A 22,021-nucleotide genomic window follows, 5' to 3' on the forward strand; every position below is an offset into this window, starting at 1 on the left:
TTCTGGATGTGTCTGCTGCTTTTGACACAGTTAACCACCAGATCCTCCTGTCAACACTTAAGAAGACCGGGATCTCAGGAACTGCTCTCCAGTGGTTCAGGTCTTACCTCTCTGGTAGGTCGTACAGGGTGTCATGGAGAGGTGTAGTGTCTAAGTCACATCATCTAGCTACTGGGGTTCCCCAGGGCTCAGTGCTTGGACCACTTCTCCTCTCCATCTACATGTCATCATTAGGCTCTGTCATTCAGAAACACGGCTTCTCCTATCACTGCTATGCTGATGACACTCAACTCTACTTCTCATTTCAACCAGATGATCCTACAGTCAGTGTTCGTATCCCTGCCTGTCTGACAGACATTTCTGACTGGATGAAGGAGCATCACCTTAAACTCAATCTTGCAAAGACAGAATTACTTGTTTTCTCAACCAACCCAGCACTTCATCAAAATTTCTCCATTCAGCTTGGTTCATCGACCATAACTCCATCAAGGACAGCCAGGAACCTTGGAGTTGTGATTGATGACCAGTTAAACTTCACTGACCACATTACTGCAACAGCCCGGTCCTGCAGATTTGCTTTATACAACATTAGAAAGATTAGACCCTTCCTATCAGAACAGGCTGCACAACTCCTGGTTCAAGCTCTTGTTCTCTCCAGACTGGACTATTTTAATGCTCTTCTGGCTGGACTTCCAGCATGCACAGAAGTTTAACTGAACCCTTTCAAACTTTCACATGCAGAGTGACCACCCAAATCAAGACTACATTGTATATCACTTTCACAAAAGTGTGTGTATGTTCATCTGTATGTGTATGATATGCATACGCACCTGTGTTTGCATGTTTATGCTAAATTTAGACATTTGTCACCGCGCGTGGAACAGCGAACTGAGCGCTCGGAAACAAACGTCAACTAGATAGTGCGCGTGTCCGGTGCACGCGCCGAACACGTCTTTCCGCGCTCACTGCCAAAGGAGGTGCATATGTGCGCGTCTGCGCAGGGCAGAAAGGAACATAGAATGTGAAGTATATCGGCGACTTGGCAGTTGTGTTTCCAATTTGAGCTTGATCTTCAGAAATGCCTGGGAAAGTGCAAACGAAAAATGTAGTTAAGCTAGTAGCGTCACTGGAGAACTGATTGCGTGTGACAGAGAGAGCACGCTTCTGTTGTGTGCCATTCACGCGATTCCGCCTATCCCGCCTTCACTTACTGCAAGTTGATCGATAAAGAATTGTAATAAAATTGTAATTTGGCAATTCATTTGGCTGTAGGCTGAAATTATATTCAACCCGCCAAAGTGGCTAGTGGGAGTGGCTGCCGTACCCGCCACAGCTGAAATCTACCCGCATTTGGCGGGTTGGCGGGTGTTAATGTCAAGCCCTGATTTTATTATATGTATTATTAAAAATGTATATTTTTTTACAATGACTCTTTACATTTTGGGGTCATATAGAATCGAAGTGTAAAGAGGAAACTAAGGACATATGAGGGTTAAAGGGGTAAACAGGCCAGCAGAGGCCATTTCACATTTAGGACATCTTAGTTTTGGTTATAATGTCCAGAAATTCAGTGTGTTAGTAAATTACCTATTATTGATTTGATACATGTTCACCACATCTTTATATCTGTATCTTGTAATAAACAAGTCAGGAATGAAAAAATAATCAGTCCTTCCTCTTACTTCAGTCAGATATTATTTGCACCCTAGTTGAAATATTAGCATACAGTACAGTATTGGGAAGGTGTGCCCAAACTGGTAGACAGCTAGTAGAAACTGTTCTATGACCAACTTATAATGCTTTTGGGAAATGCAGCCCTGCAGATTTTAGCTCCAACTTGCTCAGTGTTGTAGTACTTGTGTGGTAAAAGGACACTTTTTATTGTCCAGCAGAAGTAACTTGGTGACAGAAGATGGCGGCTATTAAAGAGCAGCTTCTGGAGACACTGGAGGATCTAGGCAGTGAAAAACTGAAGAAGTTTAAATGGCACTTAAAGAATGAAGGTCTTGCTTCGACTGCTGATCTGGAGAAGCCAAATGTCAATTACACAGTGGCTCAGATGGTGGCGCATCATGGACCTGCAAGAGCTGTGGAGATCACACTGGACATCCTGAGAAGGATGAAAGAAAACCATCTGGCTGAACTGTTAGAGCACAAACTCAAAGGTAACTACAGCTGCAAGCCAAAGCAGACAATACACTAATTACAATGCAAACAGTCAGAGTACAACAACTGGATTTGAACATGCAAGACGTTAACACACAACCTCTGAATTATCATTCCAGAATGACTGTCACTTACAGGGTTAGCCTGTTTCACAAGAGTTAGTCATTTTACAGATACTCTACCTGTTAAAGAGGGAAGACTTTCAAAACATCTAGTTGACACTTATAATTCTATGAAGAAATAGCTCACTTAGTATTTATCTTTAACTTCCGTTTATTTCTATCATTCTATATTCATCTTTTGTTTCTCCCTACAGGTCAACAAAAATGCTTGAAGACAGCAGTAAAACCAGGTTAACCAGCATTAGCGTAAGAGTAACACTTAGGCCGGAGACACACTGCAAGCGTGGCCTTTCTGCTGCGTGTCAGCCGCGGGGCGGCTGCCTGGCGTTTTCTCTGTCTTTGCACACCAGAAGCGTGTCTGATGTGGCGCTGCTGCTGCTGGGAAGCCCTATACTTCATGTTTAATATAAATAGATTGCCTATTGATACAGCAAAGACAACGTCGGCAGTAGCCTATTGACCATACATATATATGGTATTGACGGCAAAATAGGCTACAGAATATTTCGTTCTGTATTGACAGGTTTAATATTTTAAAATCGATAATTATGTTGTTTTTTATTATTACAAGTAGGCCTATATCTGCATTTATGTTAACCTACAGACTTTCAAACATGAAAATGTCATTTATTAATATGTATTCGTGTCAAAATGGCATATAAACATCTTTTCCTATGCTATTTTGCCTAGAAACGCTTCCAACACGCTCGCGTGTCGCGTGAAAAATAGGCGTCTCTTCTATTTGAAGCATGCACGCGTTTTCCGCGCGGCTCGGACCGCGCATGAGCCGCGCAGTTGACGCAGGCAGTATGCAAGCTCTAACCGGTTAACATGGGAGCCGAAATAAAAACGGACACGCCACGCAGCCTAGACGCTCACGGCACGCTTGCAGTGTGTCCCCGGCCTTAGGCCAGTGCTTCACAAACTGTGGGTCTTAGCAGTATTGTGGTTGTCATTCTTTCAGGATGTTGTTTTAAGATCATTTTCACCCAACATTATCAGGCGTTGTAGTAAAACAGTAGCACTCTATTTTACAGTCCTGCTCCCCTTGCATATACTATAAATTTATAGCCTGGATGCCAGCCAAACTTAGCCCCGCCCACAACATTTGAGCTTGGGCAGTTCGGTCTCTTGAAAAAAATGGCGTTTGGGGGGTAAAATGTGTGTTATTTTGGCAAGGTTGCCTGCTAAAATTCGCATTGCTGGGTCTATATATCACACAATTGAGGTCGCTTAAACCCGCGGACATAGAAAACAACTCGTGGAAAAAAACGCGGACTTGGCAACACAGTGCAGATAAGCTCTGTTGACATTTGACAATGTGTCGCTTCGTTGCTCTGATTGGTTGTAGGTCTATCCAATTGAGGTCTTTCCTGGTTTGGTTGAAACACGCCCCATAATCACAGCCCAATGGAGCGGTTTCAGACTCATATTCTGACTAGAATTGAGGATGAACACGTCAGGCTAATGCATTTATAGTAATTACAATAACTGGATTATAACTAGATACTAACCCTGAACCTAACCTTATTCACCTTATATTTAGGGCTGTACCCACCATTGAGGTTCCAGAGGTCGGGAATTCTGTATTTTTTCGGAGGTGTATTATGCAAAGTAATACACTTTTGTCTAATTTCGCTATTTTTAATTAAAATATAGGCTATAAGTTATTTGATTCGTTGCAATTCGTAACTGTCAATGTAACGTGATAAGAAATATTAACAAAGGTGGGAGACATTGGGAGTTCTATCCGAATATACTCACCTCTCCATCTGTTGTGTCCAGCTACACGAGTCACCATAAGCTGTGAATGCCCGGTAACTCACCGATGACGTCAAAGGCTTCAATATACTCCGCAAGAACAGAGAAAAAAGTTCTCGCTCCCAGTGCTACGAGAACAAAATTACGTAATTTTGTTCTCACAGCCCTGGTTTGGGAGTTCTCGCAGCTTGTTCTTGACACATCGCCTGTGCAAAACTTTTTTCTTGTGGGTGTCCGAGAACTATTATGTGTTATGTGATGCGGGGTTAATGCGGAGAAACGCAGATGACCGGCACCTGCTTTTCTCGTGAAGTACGGAATGCACTGCCAGAACAAACTTTGTTCTTGTTCTTGCCACCTCGAGAAAATGAACAAATTTCTTTGTTCTTGCAGAGAATGTTCCAAACTTAAGACTCTGCCAACGGCTATCTGGTCACAAGAAAGATACATAACTTCCTTTGGTTTGAGTCCAGTGAACAGTCTGCCAATGGATATTCTGTCACCAGCAAGATACATACCTTCCTTCGAGTTTATCGCAAAGAGTCGCAACCAAGCTAGACGTGGGACCAACCCGGCGGTCCAAAGCACCCATCCCCCTCTTCCCCCTCTCCATAAAGGCCGGCATGAGGAGATAAGCTGGGCTTGACTGTTTTATTGGTGTTCTTTTAGAAAATAAAATGTGTTTTTAGACTTACCTGTTGTCGTCCATCTGTTGTGTTCCTGCCCGCTTGACCTTGGTGACAGTGAGCTTCGCTTCCGGTGTGCGGGTTTTTTTTTTTTTCCCTTATGCAAAGAATCTCGGGACTAATAATATATTTGAGGAAAATGTATGCAAATAGTGTTTGCAAATAGTCCCAAATTATTATTTCCCATCTAAAATTAGACCTAGAATTGTGTTCACTGTTCTGTTTCTTTATGCTTCGTAAATCAAACAAATGGCCTTGCTATATGGGATAAATCACAATACAAGATTTACCCTATTATACTTTATCAACACGAATTGATAGGTCGAAAAGCCACCCACAAATAGTCTAAAAACAAAGCATCCGGCTGTCTTTGAGTTCACATGAACAATGGTTAAAGTTACTTGTCAGGCTACAGAAGAATACCATAATTCCTCCATTCAACTAGGCTTAAGACATCGATAGTCACACAGACCTATATTGTTGGACTCCCATCAGTTTCCTCGAGTTCATTGAATGAAGGAGAGCAGAAACAAAATATAGTTTAACTGTTTAATGATTAATTAAGTCAGATGAAGAAAGCATACAGAGCTCTGGGTCAAAGCTGTCCCTGATTTACACAATCCTACTGCAACTGCTTCCTTATTTATACCCGCGCTGTGGGGCGGAGCGTGAGATACAAATCTTGCACGGCAATGTGAATTGGCTAGTTCTGTAGACACTTGAAGATGATAGGGCTCCCAGAACTGATCCCAATTCATTAAAGGTGCACTATGTAACATTTTTTCAGTAAAATATCCAATAAACACTGTTCAGTTAAATACTTACAATATCCTAAATGTTTCCAACTATTTGTAAATTGTTATTTTACCCAAGGAGCCAGGACGTCTGAGGGAGTCGCCTGTCAGTTGCGTCATATCTGCGTTACCCTCAGTTTACGGTTTTATTTTGCAGCCGCTGAGCGAACGCACAGAGTAATGCCATAACAATTTTAAACACACTTAAATGTATTTTGCGTTCATCTTATTACCAATCGCTCCAGCAGCCTTGCTCAGCTCCACAACACTCTGTCCTGCTCTGCTTCATACAACAGTAACGTTAATAACCGCATTCATGAACATGATTTCTGCATGAGCCTATCCTGATTCTTTTCCACCGGCTGTGAGGTGAAGACCACCTGTCCCAAGATTCTGCGCTCAAACCTGACATCAAACTACGCCTTTGATTTGAATAGGTGCCCTCTAGCGGATGTAAGTTACATAGTGCACCTTTAAATGATTGAAATCTGGCAGACGCAAGCTTAAACGCTTGAACACTCCTCTTTTTTCCCTCAACAAAAACAAAGGTCAAGATTTTAAAAAACACTTTAATCTCTTTTTTTCGTTAATGATATTGCATGTTCATATAGTCACAGTTTTTGTTAAGGACGTTTATGTCATCTTGTCTTTGTCTCGTCTTAGACATGGAAAGAAAGTCTCAATTAACATTTTTCCTCATATTTTCATTAATGGCGGCATCTATCTATTGACTAGATGAGCTGGAAGAAGACGAGCTGAAACACAAGAAATGAAGAGAAAAGAATATCAGTAATGTTATTTAAGTTGTCATTTAGGAAATGTGATCTGAATCTCTGTCTCTGTTCCAGTGGTGATGAGCAGCAGCGCTCACAATGTTATGACTGCTCATACGGGAGCAACTATAAATGCTCCAGTACTCGCAGGAAACACCATCACGGGCTCAGTGATACAACACTTCTACAACACTGCAGGACACGGTACTGTCACTATAGCTGTGCTTCAGTGTAATGCAACAAATAATACTTTGACTTACTTTGACAAATACTTGAGTATTTTTGGGTTATGGTTGCACTTGATTGAAAAAATAATACTTCTCTGTATAGAAATTTGACTCAAACATATGAGAATATATCAACATATTTCTCCACATCTGCACACATTTGAAGTAAAAGCCCTGAGGGAAGTTGTCGAGCGTCTTTATGACGACCACAGAGGAGTTTTTTATGAATGGGAGCAAATGACGTGCATATTACAATCAAAATGTAGCAATGTCGATGATCATATTCATAACTCCTGGCACATATTAACACATTAAGGTCACTATAAGACGTTGAGAATAAAACAAAGGTAAAAAAATTTAACTTTTGTCTTAGATCTTTTTAATGATGTATATTTTGTCACAGGGGTAAAAGTTAGGATGATTCTAAGGGCCCATGAACTTTTGGGGCCCCCAGAGATCGGTTTTATTAGTAGTAACAGTAGTAGTAGTAATGAAATATAAATTGTATAATTCTTTTGTAAGAAGTATTTTCTGCTCACCAAGGTTACATTTATTTGATCCAAAGTACAGCAAAAACAGTAATATTGAGTAATATTTTTAATATGTATTTTTTCTTCTATTTGAATACATTTAAACAATATATTTTATTCCTGTGATCAAAGCTGAATTTCTCCTCATTACTCCAGTCTCAAGAGTCACATAATCCTTCAGAAATTATTCTAATATGAGGATTTGATGATTGATCAACAAACATTTATGATTATTTAATGAATAGAAAGTTCAAAAGAACAGCATTTATCTGAAATATAAAGCTTTTGCAACATTATAAATGTCTACTGTCACTTGAACAATGTAATGCACCCTTGCTGAATAAATTATGTATACATTTATTTAAGTTATTTCTCAAAAAAAAAAACCTTTCTATTCATCAAATAATCCTAAAAAATGTTTGACACACTCATATGAGAGTGATTAGTGAAGGATAATGTGACACTGAAGACTGGAGTAATGATGATAAATTCAGCTTTGATCACAGGAATAAGGCCATCCTTAAAAATATTTTGGTTTGCAGTAACAGAAAAAAAAGAAGAAAAAAAAGGGGTTGGTAGGTAGGTCTATTATTTATTTATTTTTTTAAATTTTTTATGTAAAAAACTTTTAAACGGCACCCCCGTTCACACGGCACCCCGGTTAGGAAACGCTGCATTAAATGAACCATCTGGTTCGCAATTACAGATACAAATTTTTTGTAATTTACTTTTACAATGAGCACAATAAAAAAATATTGAGGACACAGTGTTCAGAATGATGAACAGTCGAGCAAAACACGCTACCCAGCAACGCGATATGACAACGACATTTCAGACTATAATCAGACATTATAGAAGATAGGCTTTCCCACCATTTTTACTGTTTTGTACATGTTATATTAATTATAAATCAAATTTTGTTTTATTGGCCACAATATAGTAATGATGAATATTGGGGCACTTTTGATTAATTTTCAAAAAGGGCAGGGGCTCAAACCCCTAAAGCCCTCCCCTTTGCAGTGCACTTGCCTGGTGTGTGTAACGTGTCCATGGTCCTGACTCCTGTCAGAAAATGCGGCGAAATCTCCGACAGGGTTTTAATAGTCAAACATTACAGTGAATGAGCGTATGAGCCGAAGCGAATGCACAGGCCATAGTGTGACATCCGTTAACCATAGTGTAAACATAGATGACGTCACGGGTTTTTCTTTAAAAGAAAGAAAGTAGCCTGCGTTTGTATGTAGGCCTTTTAATACTTACTAAAATATAATTCATATTATTTTATTACTTTTGTATTAGTTGTTTGAAGAGTAAAAAAAGAAATTGGTCGTTTTTAAAGTAAATTTACAACTGGCAAGTCGGTCAGATTAAAAGAAAAAAAAACATTTGAGTCGGTCCTAAATTGACAGGGTCGGTCGGGTTACGGCAAACAAGATTATTTTTATGGATGGCCTTAATTACACTTTACTGTACATTTATACAGAGAAGTTATTTTACATTTGAATAATATTACACAACATTACAGGTTTTTTGTATTTTACGGATAAAATATAGTAGCTGGACTACGCCACCCTGAAACTCTCCCCAGGGAATGTTAGACAAACTTATAAGCACAGATTCGTTGTGGACCACCCCAAAAAAGGAACAGAGACGTGTTTCTCAGAATAATAACAAGACACATTTTATTAACATTTTCACAAAAGGCAAAGTATGAGCCATAGGTTAGTTCTTTATGGCTTAAAAACACGGTAAGCTCCACCTTTAAAAGAGAGAATACCAACTACGAATACAAACAAACAAACAAACTCAAAACTAGCAGACACTTGAGGAGGACTGACCGGCCACCAGCACGCCCACTCCAAGACCTCTATAAGGAAAATCACCCATAAATGTGCCTGTGAAAAGAATAAAGATCAACCGATATTGATTTTTTATAACCGATACCGATTATTTTAGGGGTGTAACGATTTGAGGTCGTCAATACGATTTAAGGACGATATTGGTTCATTTAGAACGATATGATCCGAAACGATTCAGTGACTTGAAATCGATTCAGTAACTTTTTAGCCAAAAATTTAAATCAGTGTGACTGATTTATTTCAGTCGAATCAAATTGTTGTTAAAACGAATTGTTACACCCCTAGATTATTTGCATGTTTATGTGCCGATAACCGATATATAACCGATATTTACTTATTGTGTTATTTGTTTTTTTACAATTACAGCAACAGCACTGAACTGAGCTTTTTAAACACTGTAATTTTTGCAGTTTCACTCCCTTACATACAGAACAAAAGACATTTACATCAATACATAGTCAGATTTTTTTTTAAATACAGTGCAAAGTCTTTTTAACATTAATCCTGTTTTACCTTTTTATTTATAAATACAGCCATATTAACAACAGGCAAAATACATTTATAAAGTCTAATATTTTCAAATGGAGAAAATATCAATTCCCGATATATTTCCCGATATTTAAGCATTTTCCCATAATTGGGTATTGGTTTTGTAATATTGGATTTTCCGATAAATGGCAGCATCTTGTGGACGTTTTGAGAATTGCATACAAGCGCACCATTAAAAGACTGCGTGTGAAGGGAGATTATCAACAACGGTGTTCAGAGGTAAAATAACCTGCATCCGTTAATTAATCAAATTTGTTTAACATAAGAGTAATATAAAATTGAGGTAGCCTCAAATAAGATGTTGATATGTATAGGTAGTTTAAACTTGGCGCTAGAGTCACTGACGGAGTCAGTCAGGTAATCCGTCATCTCACAATAAAGATGCAATTTCACATGAATGAAATAAAACAGCCATGAATGAGAGCATGTTGTAAATAAAAGCACCAAACTTTTTTCTTTCTCTCTTTGTGTTTATTCTCAGTCGCATTCAGCCGTTCTCTCACCGAGTTGTTGCTCCAGCATATAGGTCACTGTACATGTAAACAAGACCAACTCCTTTAAATTATAAAAAACTCCTTAAATTATATTAATGTCTGCTATATAACATTTATATAATAAACATCTAATTAATTACAGTGCCGTGAAAATTAATTATTACGCCATGAATGAGAGCATGTTGGAAATAAAAGCACCAAACTCTTTCTCTCTTAAAATATATTAACGTCTGCTATATGACATTTAACATTATATAACAATTCGTTGTTTTATAATAATGCAGCTCCGTGAAAATGAATTATTATGCCTATCTCCGCCAGACGTGTAAGTTAAATGCAGAGATGAAAACAGCGCTCGTCATCAGGATTTCATAGACTGACACAAACATTCATTTTGATACCGTACTAGATGAGATTGACTCTAAGAAAAATAAACAAACCAGCGAATACATCAGCTTTTACAATGTTTGCATAATCCAGAGAATATTCATTCTTTAGTCTATTAAACACATTAACCTTTTAAAACTGTAGTTTAAAATGAATGCTTATATTTATGCTCATAGTTATGGGGAGTTGATAGACTCAACTCTCATTTATGTTCTCCATTTGAAAACATTAGACTTTAAAAATGGATTTTGCCTGTTGTTGGTATGGCTGTATTTATAAATAAAAAGGTAAAACGGCATTAATGTTCTGTATGTGAGTGAGTAAAACTGCAAAAATTCCAGTGTTTAAAAAGCTCAGTTCAGTGCTGTTGCTGTAATTGTAAAAAACAGAAATAACACAATAAGTAAATATCGGTTCTATATCGGTTATCGGCACATACACATGCAAATAATCGGTATCGGTTATAAAAAAAAATCTATATCGGACGATCACTACAAATAAGGAGTTGTTTTTCACTGCAGTTATAGAAAAATACAAAAGAGGCTATGTGACATTTTCCTCACTCATACATATTCTCTATGGTGACTGAACATAATAAAGTGAATGGTGACTAATATTACACTCAGGAAGAGAATTAAACGTGCACTATGCAACTTTCCGTCCACTGGAGGGCGCCTATTCTAAACAAAAGCGTAGTTTGATAACGCCAAGTAAAGCCCTGCATTTATGCCCGAGCCCGACGGGCCCCGAATTTTTTTACGCCCCTCGGGCCGGGCTTCGGGCCAATTTTCACGTCATACCTAAAACGCGGGCCGGGCTTCGGGCCTTTTTTTAGGCTTCTCCTTCGTTTTATATTTATTTTATCAAATAAAAGGAACAATGAGATGTTCTGCGCTGGTGGAAACAACATGAGACCATAATAACTAACGCGGCTGTCAAGATATGGCTCGCACAGTGTTCAGAGCATAGGTTCAGAGTCCGCGCCAGCAGCAGCAGCGCGCGTTTCTTCAGCGCAGCTGCTAGAGTTAAGGCCGGACACACACTGCAAGCGTGGTGTGAGCGTGGCGTTTCTGTTGCGTGTCATCCGCGGGGCGTCTGCTGCTATTAATGTACAGGGAAGCCCTATACTTCATGTTAAATATAAATATATTGCCTATTGATACAGCAAAGACAACGTCGGCAGTAGCCGGCCCATACCAATATCCATGCTATTGACGGCAAAAGGCTACAGAATATTTTGTTCTGTATTGACTGGTTTAACATTTCAAAATCGATAATTTAATTTAACAAACAAAAAAATGCTCTAAACATTTTTCTAAATTAACTTAATAAAGAAACAAAACGAAATATGACTACTTTGATATTAAAAACAAAACAGAACTATTTTAATGGCTGCAACAATGTTAAAAAAAAACACAAAAAAACACAGGCTGTCAGGCTGTCATTTTGATAAGCTGTCAGACACGGGCCGGGCTAGGGCCTCAGCGTCTCAGGCCAGGGCCGGGCTAGGGACTAGATTTGAAGCCCCTGCAGGGCTCTAACGCCAAGTGTGAGCGCAGCATCTTGGGACATGTGGTCTTCACCTCACAGCCGGTGGAAAATAGGACACAGGCAGAAATCATGTTCATGGATGCGGTTATTAATGTTACTGTAGTGTAAAGCAGAGCAGGACCGAGTGTTGTGGAGCTGAACATGTGAGTGTTGTGGCTCCGCGAGTACCGGGACTTTTATTTTGACGGGACGGGACACAGTAGCCGGGCGACTGCACTTCCGCTTTTTCGGGTCATGATTACAAAGTAAAGCAGCTCTGTTTATCATATTAGATACATTTAAGTGTGTTTAAAATTACGTTATGACGTTACTCGCTCGGCGCTGCTGTTACATGTTCACACTGCTAAGAGTAAAGCATTTCGGCAGAATAAAACCGAGGGTAGCGCAGATATGACACGATTGACAGGCGACTCGCTCAAGCGATATGCTGACACGTCCCAGTCCTTAGTTAAAATAGCAATTTTCTCACAATTTACAAATAGTTGGAAACATTTGGGATATTGTAAAAACTCAACTGAACAAAATATATAGCACTGGCCTAATTATATTGGCAAAAATACTACACTTAAAGGGAAGGGAGGGTTTAAAGGGAGGGTTATATGAGGCCGCTTAATCTCAGTTTGTTTTATGGTCAAATTGTTCATAGGCAGACATGCTGTAGCTTCAGTATTATCTTTTTGTATATTTTTCTAATTGTTTTCTCTCTCCTCACAGAGCCACAGAAAATCCAAGAGACAGCGGTGAAACTCACAGAAGAGCAAGGTACAGTTCCAACAGTGTCGACACCAATAGACATGAGCGCATGAGTTATGTTAGGCATCTTTTAATGTTAGTCTGTTTATTTTCACCCACTGAACATGCTAATTAATATTAGTACAGTGAAGGGTGATTTACTGGCAATGACCAGTAAACCTTGCATACAAGAACTAAACATTAACGGGCAGTTGTTTCTCTAACCCTGTCCTCTTTACTGAATTTAAAATATAGATAACAGATTAGATTGAATGACAATTATGTCATCTGACAATTGAATGCTTAAAGGTATTCCCTTCCATTAGTGTAATATATGTATTAAGATGTAGTGAATTAAATGGAAGATCTGAGGCATTGGGGATGTAATACTTTCAACGGTAATTTAATTACAATATGTTGATGATGTTGATGTGAAAGATTTGTCATGTTTCTTTTTTAAATGAAATATGTTTTCCCCTCGTGTTTTATTCACCTACATCAATCTTTTATAACAGAGGATTTGTTTCTGAAAAAATTCTTGGAATCTCACAAAACCAACATGAAGAAGAAAGCAGAGCGTATTTTTGAGTGCAAGAAAGAAAATGAAGTGCACCTCAAGGCTGTTTACACAGAACTGTTAATTACAGAGGGAGATATAAAAGATGTCAATCAGGAACATGAGATTCTGAAGATTGATGATGCTTTCAAGAACAAACACAAACCAACACAGGACAAACCATTCCAATGCAATGATATATTTACATTATTAAAGGAAAACAATGAGGAAAAGATTGTGCTGACCAAGGGAGTCGCTGGCATCGGAAAAACTGTCTCTCTGCACAAATTCATCCTGGACTGGGCAGAACAAACAGCAAATCAGGATATAGACTGTGTGTTCCTGCTTCCATTCCGAGATATCAACAGCATTAAAGACAGAGAGTTCAATCTTCATGAGTTTCTGCTGAAATTTTACCCTCAAATGAAGGACCTGGGAAAATCTAATTTATATAAGGAATGTAAACTTGCATTTATATTTGATGGACTTGATGAGAGTTGCCTGTCTTTGAATTTTAAATGTGAAACATTGAACAATGTTGAGGAAAGATCATCTGTAGACGTGCTTTTCACAAGTCTGGTCAAAGGGACGCTGCTTCCAACAGCTCTCGTCTGGGTGACCTCACGACCAGCAGCAGCCAATCAGATCCCTCCTCAGTATGTGGGTTTGTTCACTGAGGTCCGAGGATTTACTGATCAACAGAAGGAGGAGTACTTCAGAAAGAGATTCACAGATGAGACACATGCCTCCAGAATCATCTCACATATTAAGACGTCTCGTAGTCTCTATATCATGTGCCACATTCCCGTGTTCTGCTGGATCACGGCCACAGTACTTCAGAATATTCTCATCACAAACAATACAGAGAACATCAGCACAACACTCACTGAAATGTACATACACTTCCTGCTGATACAGATGAACATGAAGAACCAGAAATATGATGAACAAGAAGAAAGAGAATGTGCAAAGAACTTGCAATCAAACAGAGAAATGATTTTGAAGTTAGCCAAGCTAGCTTTTGAACAGCTGAAGAAGGAAAATATTGTGTTCTATGAGAAAGATCTGAAAGCATGTGGTATTGATGTGAGTAAAGACACTGAGTTCACAGGAATGATTGCGGAGATCTTTAAGAAGGAAGATGGACTTCATGAAAAAAAGGTCTTCTGCTTTGTGCATCTGAGTGTCCAAGAGTTCCTCGCTGCAGTGCATGTGTTCCTCTGCTACCTGAGCAAGAATATGGAGGAGCTTCAGTTTTTCTTTGACCAGCCCAAAGAAAATATCACGTTACAGGAACTACTACAGAAGGCTGTTGATAAAGCCATGAAGAGTCAGAGAGGACATCTGGACCTGTTCCTTCGGTTTCTGATGGGAATTTCACTGGAGTCCAGTCAAAACAGGCTCAAAGGCTTCTTCACACACACTGAAGACACCACAGAGAGCATCACAAAAACAACTGAATACATAAAAAAAAAACTACACTGGGGCAACTATGGGGAAGCTTCAGTCAACCTATTCTACTGCCTACTTGAGCTCCAGGATTATTCATTATATGAGGAAATCCAGGGATCCCTCTGTTTAGATGGACATCCAGAATGGAAACTTTCATCTTCAATGTGCACAGTGCTGGCCTATGTACTACTTATGTCAGAGAAGGTGCTGGACGAGTTCAACCTAAAGAGGTTCACGTCATCACAAGCCGCCTACATGAGACTCCTTCCAGCTGTGAGATGCTGCAGAAAAGCCCTGTGAGTAATTTCACTAATCACTGTTTTATCAAAGGTTTAACTCTACATCGCTAAACAACTGAATGTCAAAATACAGTGTGAAATATCTAGCTGATTATGCAAAACACTGAACATCAGAAAATAATTTGGGTTAATGTTCTGTTTTGGCAGATTTGACGGTTGTGGTCTTGATGAAACATGCTGTGAATATGTATCTTCAGCTCTACAATCATCAAACTCCCATCTGAGAGAGTTAGACCTGAGTAGCAATCACCTGAATGATTCAGGAGTGAAGCTGCTCTCTGATGCACTGAAGAGTTCACACTGTCAACTGAACATACTGAGGTTTGAAACTCACTCTTTTACTATGTTCAAATATGTGGATGAATAGCCGTTTCATATCTGACTAGCAGATATTTCCCCCGTCTATATTGTAGTATGAATGCATCAGTGGCGTTTTCTCCAAGAACACAAGGCAGACAAGCTGGTTTCAGTTTTCACAAAAAGACCATGCATGAATGAGAAAATAAAGTGTGGGAAATCCTTGCTTTTAAAGAAAGTTATTAAGCACAATAAACCACAGAAAAGATCTCAATACATTACTTGTGCTAAATGACACATAACCAAAAAGCTTGCACAGAAAGATGCCTCGCAGACACCATGAAATCCTATAAATTGTTCCCTTTAGCGACATATTCCACTCAAACGATCCAAACGCAGAGTGAGACTTGCTGCAATAGTGTGTTACCAGTGTCACCAGTTACATCACTTGGCCACCGCTGCACTGCCCCACACCATCATTATTTTTTATTATAGTAATAAAATAATTTAGTGCATTTGGAGTGCAGTTTTTCAGTGCATCGTGAAACAGATTTGACCTCGCTTCGCCCATTTCACCTTCACTCTCGACTAGACGATGGTGGAAGATCTGGTTTCAAAGCAAGGTGTAAACTTCTTTACCACAGCACAGCCAAAGCAGTGCTATAACTCTACCAAACGTGAGCCAAACAATACAATTGTATGTGGCCCTTATATGGAATTTTAGTATGGCTGGGTTTTGTTCAAATCTAATGGCCCTTATGTGGCCCACATGTAACTTTGAGCATTATATAAAAGTTGTATTAAGTCCATGCTAAATACAATAGTCAACAACAAAAATGTATTCAATAATTTGCTTTCTACAAATATTTACAGTTAATCAGAAACCATTTATATTAATATAAATAACATTCAAAGTGTGACATCAAATTTCAAGTGTGTATTGTGCTTAACTAGCAATGAGATTTAAAGTAGAAGGGAGGGGGGAAAATCACAGTAACTTGCTAAAGATAACAACCAACAACTTCACAAGAGAAAAAAAGTCTCTAATTGTAAAGAACCGTTCTGAGACAGAATGTAGAAGATCCAAATGAAGTATTTATTAAGAGGGTAATCCACAATGGTAACCAAAAGCAGACAGGCAAACGGGTAATCCGAGAAACAGGCAAGAAATCCAACAAACCAAGAGACATGAAACCGAGGAAAATGCTCAGAAATACAGTGTACACAAAACAAGACATTGCAGTGAATGACAGAGATAACCAGGCGGAAAACATGATAATGTGAGACAGGTGTAAACAGTGAGTGCTAATGAGTCGAGCAAAGGATAATGGGTAATGTAGTTTATGATAGAATGACAGTCTGGGTTGGAGTGTCCTCTGGTGGTGAGCACGGGCACTCACACTAGTGAATTGTGACACTAATCAGTGTTGGAAGTGTGTTTCTGCGACTGGTGTTGTTTCAACTGACTGCACCTGCAATAAAAAGTTAAATTTAAATAATGTTAACATCAGTACAACCTGTAAGCTAGGTCTGCATAATTATGATTAAAATAAATCTTAAACTAAAGGGATAGTTCAACCAAAAATATAATTGTCATAATTTTTTGTCACTTTTTTATCATTGTAATTTATCATTAGCAAGGTTAAGATCTGAATTTATAATTTATATTTTTGCGGCAAAAAAAAAAAAACTTACTTTGTTGCGGCCGCAACAAAACTTAACCCGGGTGCACACTTTTAGATTTATTATAGTCCTTCACAATTGTTCCATGTCAGGCTGTACAAACATAATCAGTGCTGTAAGCCATGTCACACTAAGATCAAAACTGTCATAAGTGTCAGACTGTACGATAGTTGAGGCGCGTTAAAAACGAACGCATGCAAGTCCGGAGTTTTAAATCATCAATCAATGGCTCGTTCAGTGACTTACATTACACATGGGATTGAAATGGTAAATACACTCAACTGAGGCTAATTCGACACCCTCCTCAAACAAATACATAATGCTGCACAAAATAACCTTAAAAAGACTTTGAAATGCCAAAAACTCACTTACCTGAAGATATGCGTGACCAAAAACTCATGAGAGCAGATGAGAAAATGGTGCAGTATCAGTCAGATTCATTCCACTAATGAGATGCAACCACTTGAGGTGTGAAACCTCGGATGTCAGCAGCGCTTGATTTCAGGTTTCCTGTGTTTTTCCATATGTGGCTAAGCGGTTGCCAGCACTTTCAAAACCCGACCTAACTTAGAAAGTCATTTTGGAAAGAATGGAATTTTTTCAGTGTCGACTACGCCACCTAGGGACTTTCACCCCAGGAACTCCCTATAATATAAGCCAAAGGCTTAACCCAAAGCACCCAGGTTCGTCACCGACAAAGAAATGGTCTGAGACTTGAGTTCCCCATAAAAAGACTTTTTATTAAATTTATAAAACTGCAAAAGGCGCCCCTTTTCAGTGGAGCAGATAACTTAATGTTTAATTCTGCACAGATCAGTCACAAGAAATAAACCCACGTTAAAAAGTTCAAGGCAAGTATCAATAAAACACACCATTTAACTACACAGGACAAATACACTACCATGCAGGGCTGAAGGACATCCACCCCGGGCACCCCGATGAAAGTGGCCTAAAGGAAAACACCAAATCACTTCATACTTACACCCCACCACTCAACACAACACAAGTGAAACACAGCACTCAGGTGACTGGAGACCCACTACAGCACCAGGACACCCATGTGATTGGCCCTCAGCTCCTGCATGGAAATACAACGCACAAGAATTAATTAATTATTTAAATTAAGAATTGCCATACACAGATATCAAATGTTTCACAACAATCCGCAAAAAAAAGATCAATACCAAAAAAACAATATGTAAGAATGGGAGAAACAACTCCCTCTGCCTCATACATACAATTTACATGAAAATACACACTGGGTCCAACACAGGAAAATTCTCCCTTAGTCGCACACACACACACACACACACACACACACACACACACAATAGCCAACCCCACACAGGGCTTGGCCAAACAAGGGGAAGATAACAACCCCACAAGTTCAATGCAACAATTATCACAAATTAAATAGAAACTAAACAAAATAACTACAGAAAAGCAACCACAAAAAATAATAAAGCGAAGCAACAGAGCCGCCCGGACTGCTACACACGTGGTTCACGCTGGTGCACAATATTCCAGCTTGTTTAGATATCCTGGCACGTCATGCTCGGCCTATCCAAAACAACAACAAGTTAATTAACATATCTAACATCAGGACATAAAGGGAGAAAATTCGGCATACATACCAATGATAAGAAGGTTTTCCCTGCATAAGTGAACTGCAACTGGTGCACCGACGCCGCTAAGCGGCCGAGACGTCCGATCGCTGCAACCATACACATTATAAACACGCGTGCACTCAGCATAAGTCCACCGATATAAATGCTACTCACCTGAATGAATAACCAGCCAACCCCAATCTATTCGTTTTAAGGTAGTCCAATAGTTCAACGTGTTACTGCCAGTCTATACTAGTAGAATAACAACAATCACTTATACTCCAACTGCATTTAATAAATAAACCAATCATTTGGACATACCTTTGCCCTGCAGCACGTCGAGCCCACGAAACGGCAACAAAACAATGGGGGCGGGTATTACAACCCAGCGCATTACGCAATGCGTGTCATTCATTTAAATATCCTCCTCCTGATTTGCCATTACGCACGCAGCCAATGGATGTGCGTTACGTGCATTACGTCACTCCTCCCACTACACATATATAATACAAAAGTTTACCACAAGTCAGCCTCTCACTTTGTGCCATAGCTCAAACACATATGGCCTTTGAACACATTATGTGTACATTGTTATCTGGACCATATACCTCAAAATGAACACGCAACTTCTCCACTGAAAACACTTCCCAGATAGCAAGCATTTTTGGGCCACATGTGGGTATTATCTGGCACATATGGCCCAGATATGGCATGGCTGAACAGATATGGGCCAGAATGTGACCATATTTGTTTTGCCATAACTTTAAAATCAACTTAAAATAACTTTAATGAAAACAACATACTACCACAACAAAATCAACAATTGCTCTGACTCACAGTTTTTAAAACAGTCTCCTCTCTCCTTTGTCCTCCTCCTCCCCCTCCTTTATCAACTCTTACAGCTGATGACTTTGCATCATTTTTCACAAACAAAACATCTCTCATCAGCAACCAGTTCTCCTCACCACAAACTGACACGCACATCTCAACAACTAACACAAACACGCTTCCATCCTTCTCTCCGCTCTCCGAGGCAGATATTTCTAAACTCATCCATTCCAATCACCCTACTACCTGTCCACTTGATCCTATACCCACTCACCTCCTTCAGGCCATTTCTTCTTCAATCACTCCTGCACTTACTCACATTGTCAACACTTCTCTTCACACGGTAAACTTTCCCACAGCATTTAAGCAGGCTTGGGTAACCCCACTGCTTAAGAAACCATCTCTGAATCCAGCACTTTTAGAAAACTACAGACCGTTATCCCTTCTGCCTTTCATTGCAATGACACAGTTAACCACCAGATCCTCCTGTCAACACCTAAGAAGATGGGTATCTCAGGAACTGCTCTCCAGTGGTTCAGGTCTTACCTCTCTGGTAGGTCCTACAGGGTGTCATGGAGAGGTGAAGTGTCTAAGTCACATCATCTAGCTACCGGGGTTCCCCAGGGCTCAGTGCTTGGACCCCTTCTCTTCTCCATCTACATGTCATCATTAGGCTCTGTCATTCAGAAACATGGCTTCTCCTATCACTGCTATGCTGATGACACTCAACTCTAATTCTCATTTTAACCAGATGATCCTACAGTCAGTGTTCGTATCGCTGCCTGTCTTACAGACATTTCTGACTGGATGAAGGAGCATCACCTTCAAATCAATCCTGCAAAGACAGAATTACTTGTTGTCTCAAACAACCCAGCACTTCATCAAAATTTCTCCATTCAGCTTGGTTCATCAACCATCCGGGACAGCCAGGAACCTTGGAGTTGCGATTGATGACCATTTAAACTTCACTGACCACATTACAGCAACAGCCCGGTCCTGCAGATTTGCTTTATACGACATTAGAAAGATAGACCCTTTCTATCAGAACAAGCTGCACAACTCGTGGTTTAAGCTCTTGTTCTCTCCAGACTGGACTATTGTAATGCTCTTCTAACTAGCCTTCCAGCATGCACTACACTGTAAAAAAAAAAAAAAAAGTGGAGTTAACTTTAAAAAAATAAAGCAACCAGCTGCAAAGCATTTTTGAGTTTACTCAACTTCAGTGGTTGAAGTTATGCCAAATCATTTTTGAAAGTTCACTAAACTTATTTGATTAAGTTAATTATACTTTACTCAGTAAGTCCATCTAACTACCAGTCCATCTCAAAGAAACAAGTAAGCACAACTTCAGAGGTCTTGAAGTTCAGTAAACTCAAAAATGCTTTGCAGATGGTTGCTTTATTTTTTTAAGTTAACTCAACTTTGTATTTTTTATAAGTTGGTTCAACTTTCTTCAAATATCTAACCCAGATACCTGTATAGCCCTCACGTTAAGAATCCAAATGCAGCAAGAACAAATCACACTGAAAATACAACACAATACATTGCCATCATTACAGAAAATATTTATTGACAATTCTGCAAAACAGCATTTTCTGTCTCCAATAGGTACATTAGAAGGTGATGAACTTCTACTCCACTCTTCAATATTTATAAACAAAAAAAAGATTATGCACTAAATTAGAGTACAAATTGAAATAAATAAATGCTCAACCTTATGATTATCCATAAAGACTGCAGCAATTTTTTAAGGACCAGACTCTTGCTGAGCACTGGGGGTCAAGAATATTAAACACTTTTGAAAAAATTATTTAGTAACAATTGCAGCAAAGGTATTGCACATTACCTGGTCCAATCTGCTCTTAGTACTACAGAGAGGCACCATATGTTTGGGTTTGAGTGGATGGTGGCATCATTTTCAAAGATGGTTAAGATCCTCATCTTCTCCCTTTATCCTTGCTCTATGTCCTGCAATAGAAATAAGCATAAAATTAGGGATTTTCCAGTGGACCACAGTGTGTTCCTAAACATGTGCTCATGTAACTTTATTTGAAAAGTAAAGGTGGCCCTGATTATAAAGGGTTAGTTCCTCCCAAAAAGGTAAATTAAACCTTGATTTACTCACCCTCAAGCAGTGGCGGAGCCAGAGGGCTAGTTGGGGTGGCAATTGCCCCCCCAGACGAAGTCCTTGCCACCCCTGTTGCCACCCCGCTGAAAACATTACACTGTTTGAATTTTACTAACATTTCCCAAATCTCCCAGCGGACGTGAATACATCCTGGCAGCGCGCATAAGCGTGCAGCTGCAGCGTGCTGTTGCTGCTACACTTTTCATTGGTTAAACTGACACGCAGCTCCTTCGTGACGTGCCCCAAACGACTCCAAAACAACGCGGGAAGCAGCACACACATAGTTGCCAGGGTCGCGGTTTTCCCGCACAATTGGGCTATTTTAAAAAAGGAGTTGTGGGAAAAATTACGGAGCCGCGGGTTGTGGTTTTTTGGGCTACAATTAAAAAGTACCGCGGCCGCGAAAAAATAAAAGAGCCAAAGAAAAAATTAAATGGAACGGTTTATTAGTGGGTATTGATCCCCGGGAACGAATTCACTTGGCAACAACCGCTGCACGTGAGTAGACACGTCACTTGAGCATTTCACAAATCAAGCATC

At 39.4% G+C, this 22,021-nt stretch overlaps 1 protein-coding gene across 1 annotated transcript in view; it reads left to right on the forward strand.

Annotated features, from left to right (window-relative positions):
* LOC137049211 (NACHT, LRR and PYD domains-containing protein 12-like) overlaps positions 1-22,021 on the forward strand; it is a 64,125-nt gene that overhangs the window by 4,909 nt on the left and 37,195 nt on the right. Inside the window, exons 2-7 of the mRNA XM_067427674.1 lie at positions 1,893-2,165; positions 2,483-2,518; positions 6,378-6,506; positions 12,614-12,661; positions 13,147-14,935; positions 15,086-15,259. Of these exons, the coding sequence (XP_067283775.1) occupies positions 1,913-2,165; positions 2,483-2,518; positions 6,378-6,506; positions 12,614-12,661; positions 13,147-14,935; positions 15,086-15,259 (2,429 nt within the window). The 5' untranslated portion in view covers positions 1,893-1,912. The remainder of the gene's footprint in view (positions 1-1,892; positions 2,166-2,482; positions 2,519-6,377; positions 6,507-12,613; positions 12,662-13,146; positions 14,936-15,085; positions 15,260-22,021) is intronic.

The sequence above is a fragment of the Pseudorasbora parva genome, chromosome 20, assembly GCF_024679245.1.
Source record: "Pseudorasbora parva isolate DD20220531a chromosome 20, ASM2467924v1, whole genome shotgun sequence".
Classification (NCBI taxonomy): domain Eukaryota; kingdom Metazoa; phylum Chordata; class Actinopteri; order Cypriniformes; family Gobionidae; genus Pseudorasbora; species Pseudorasbora parva.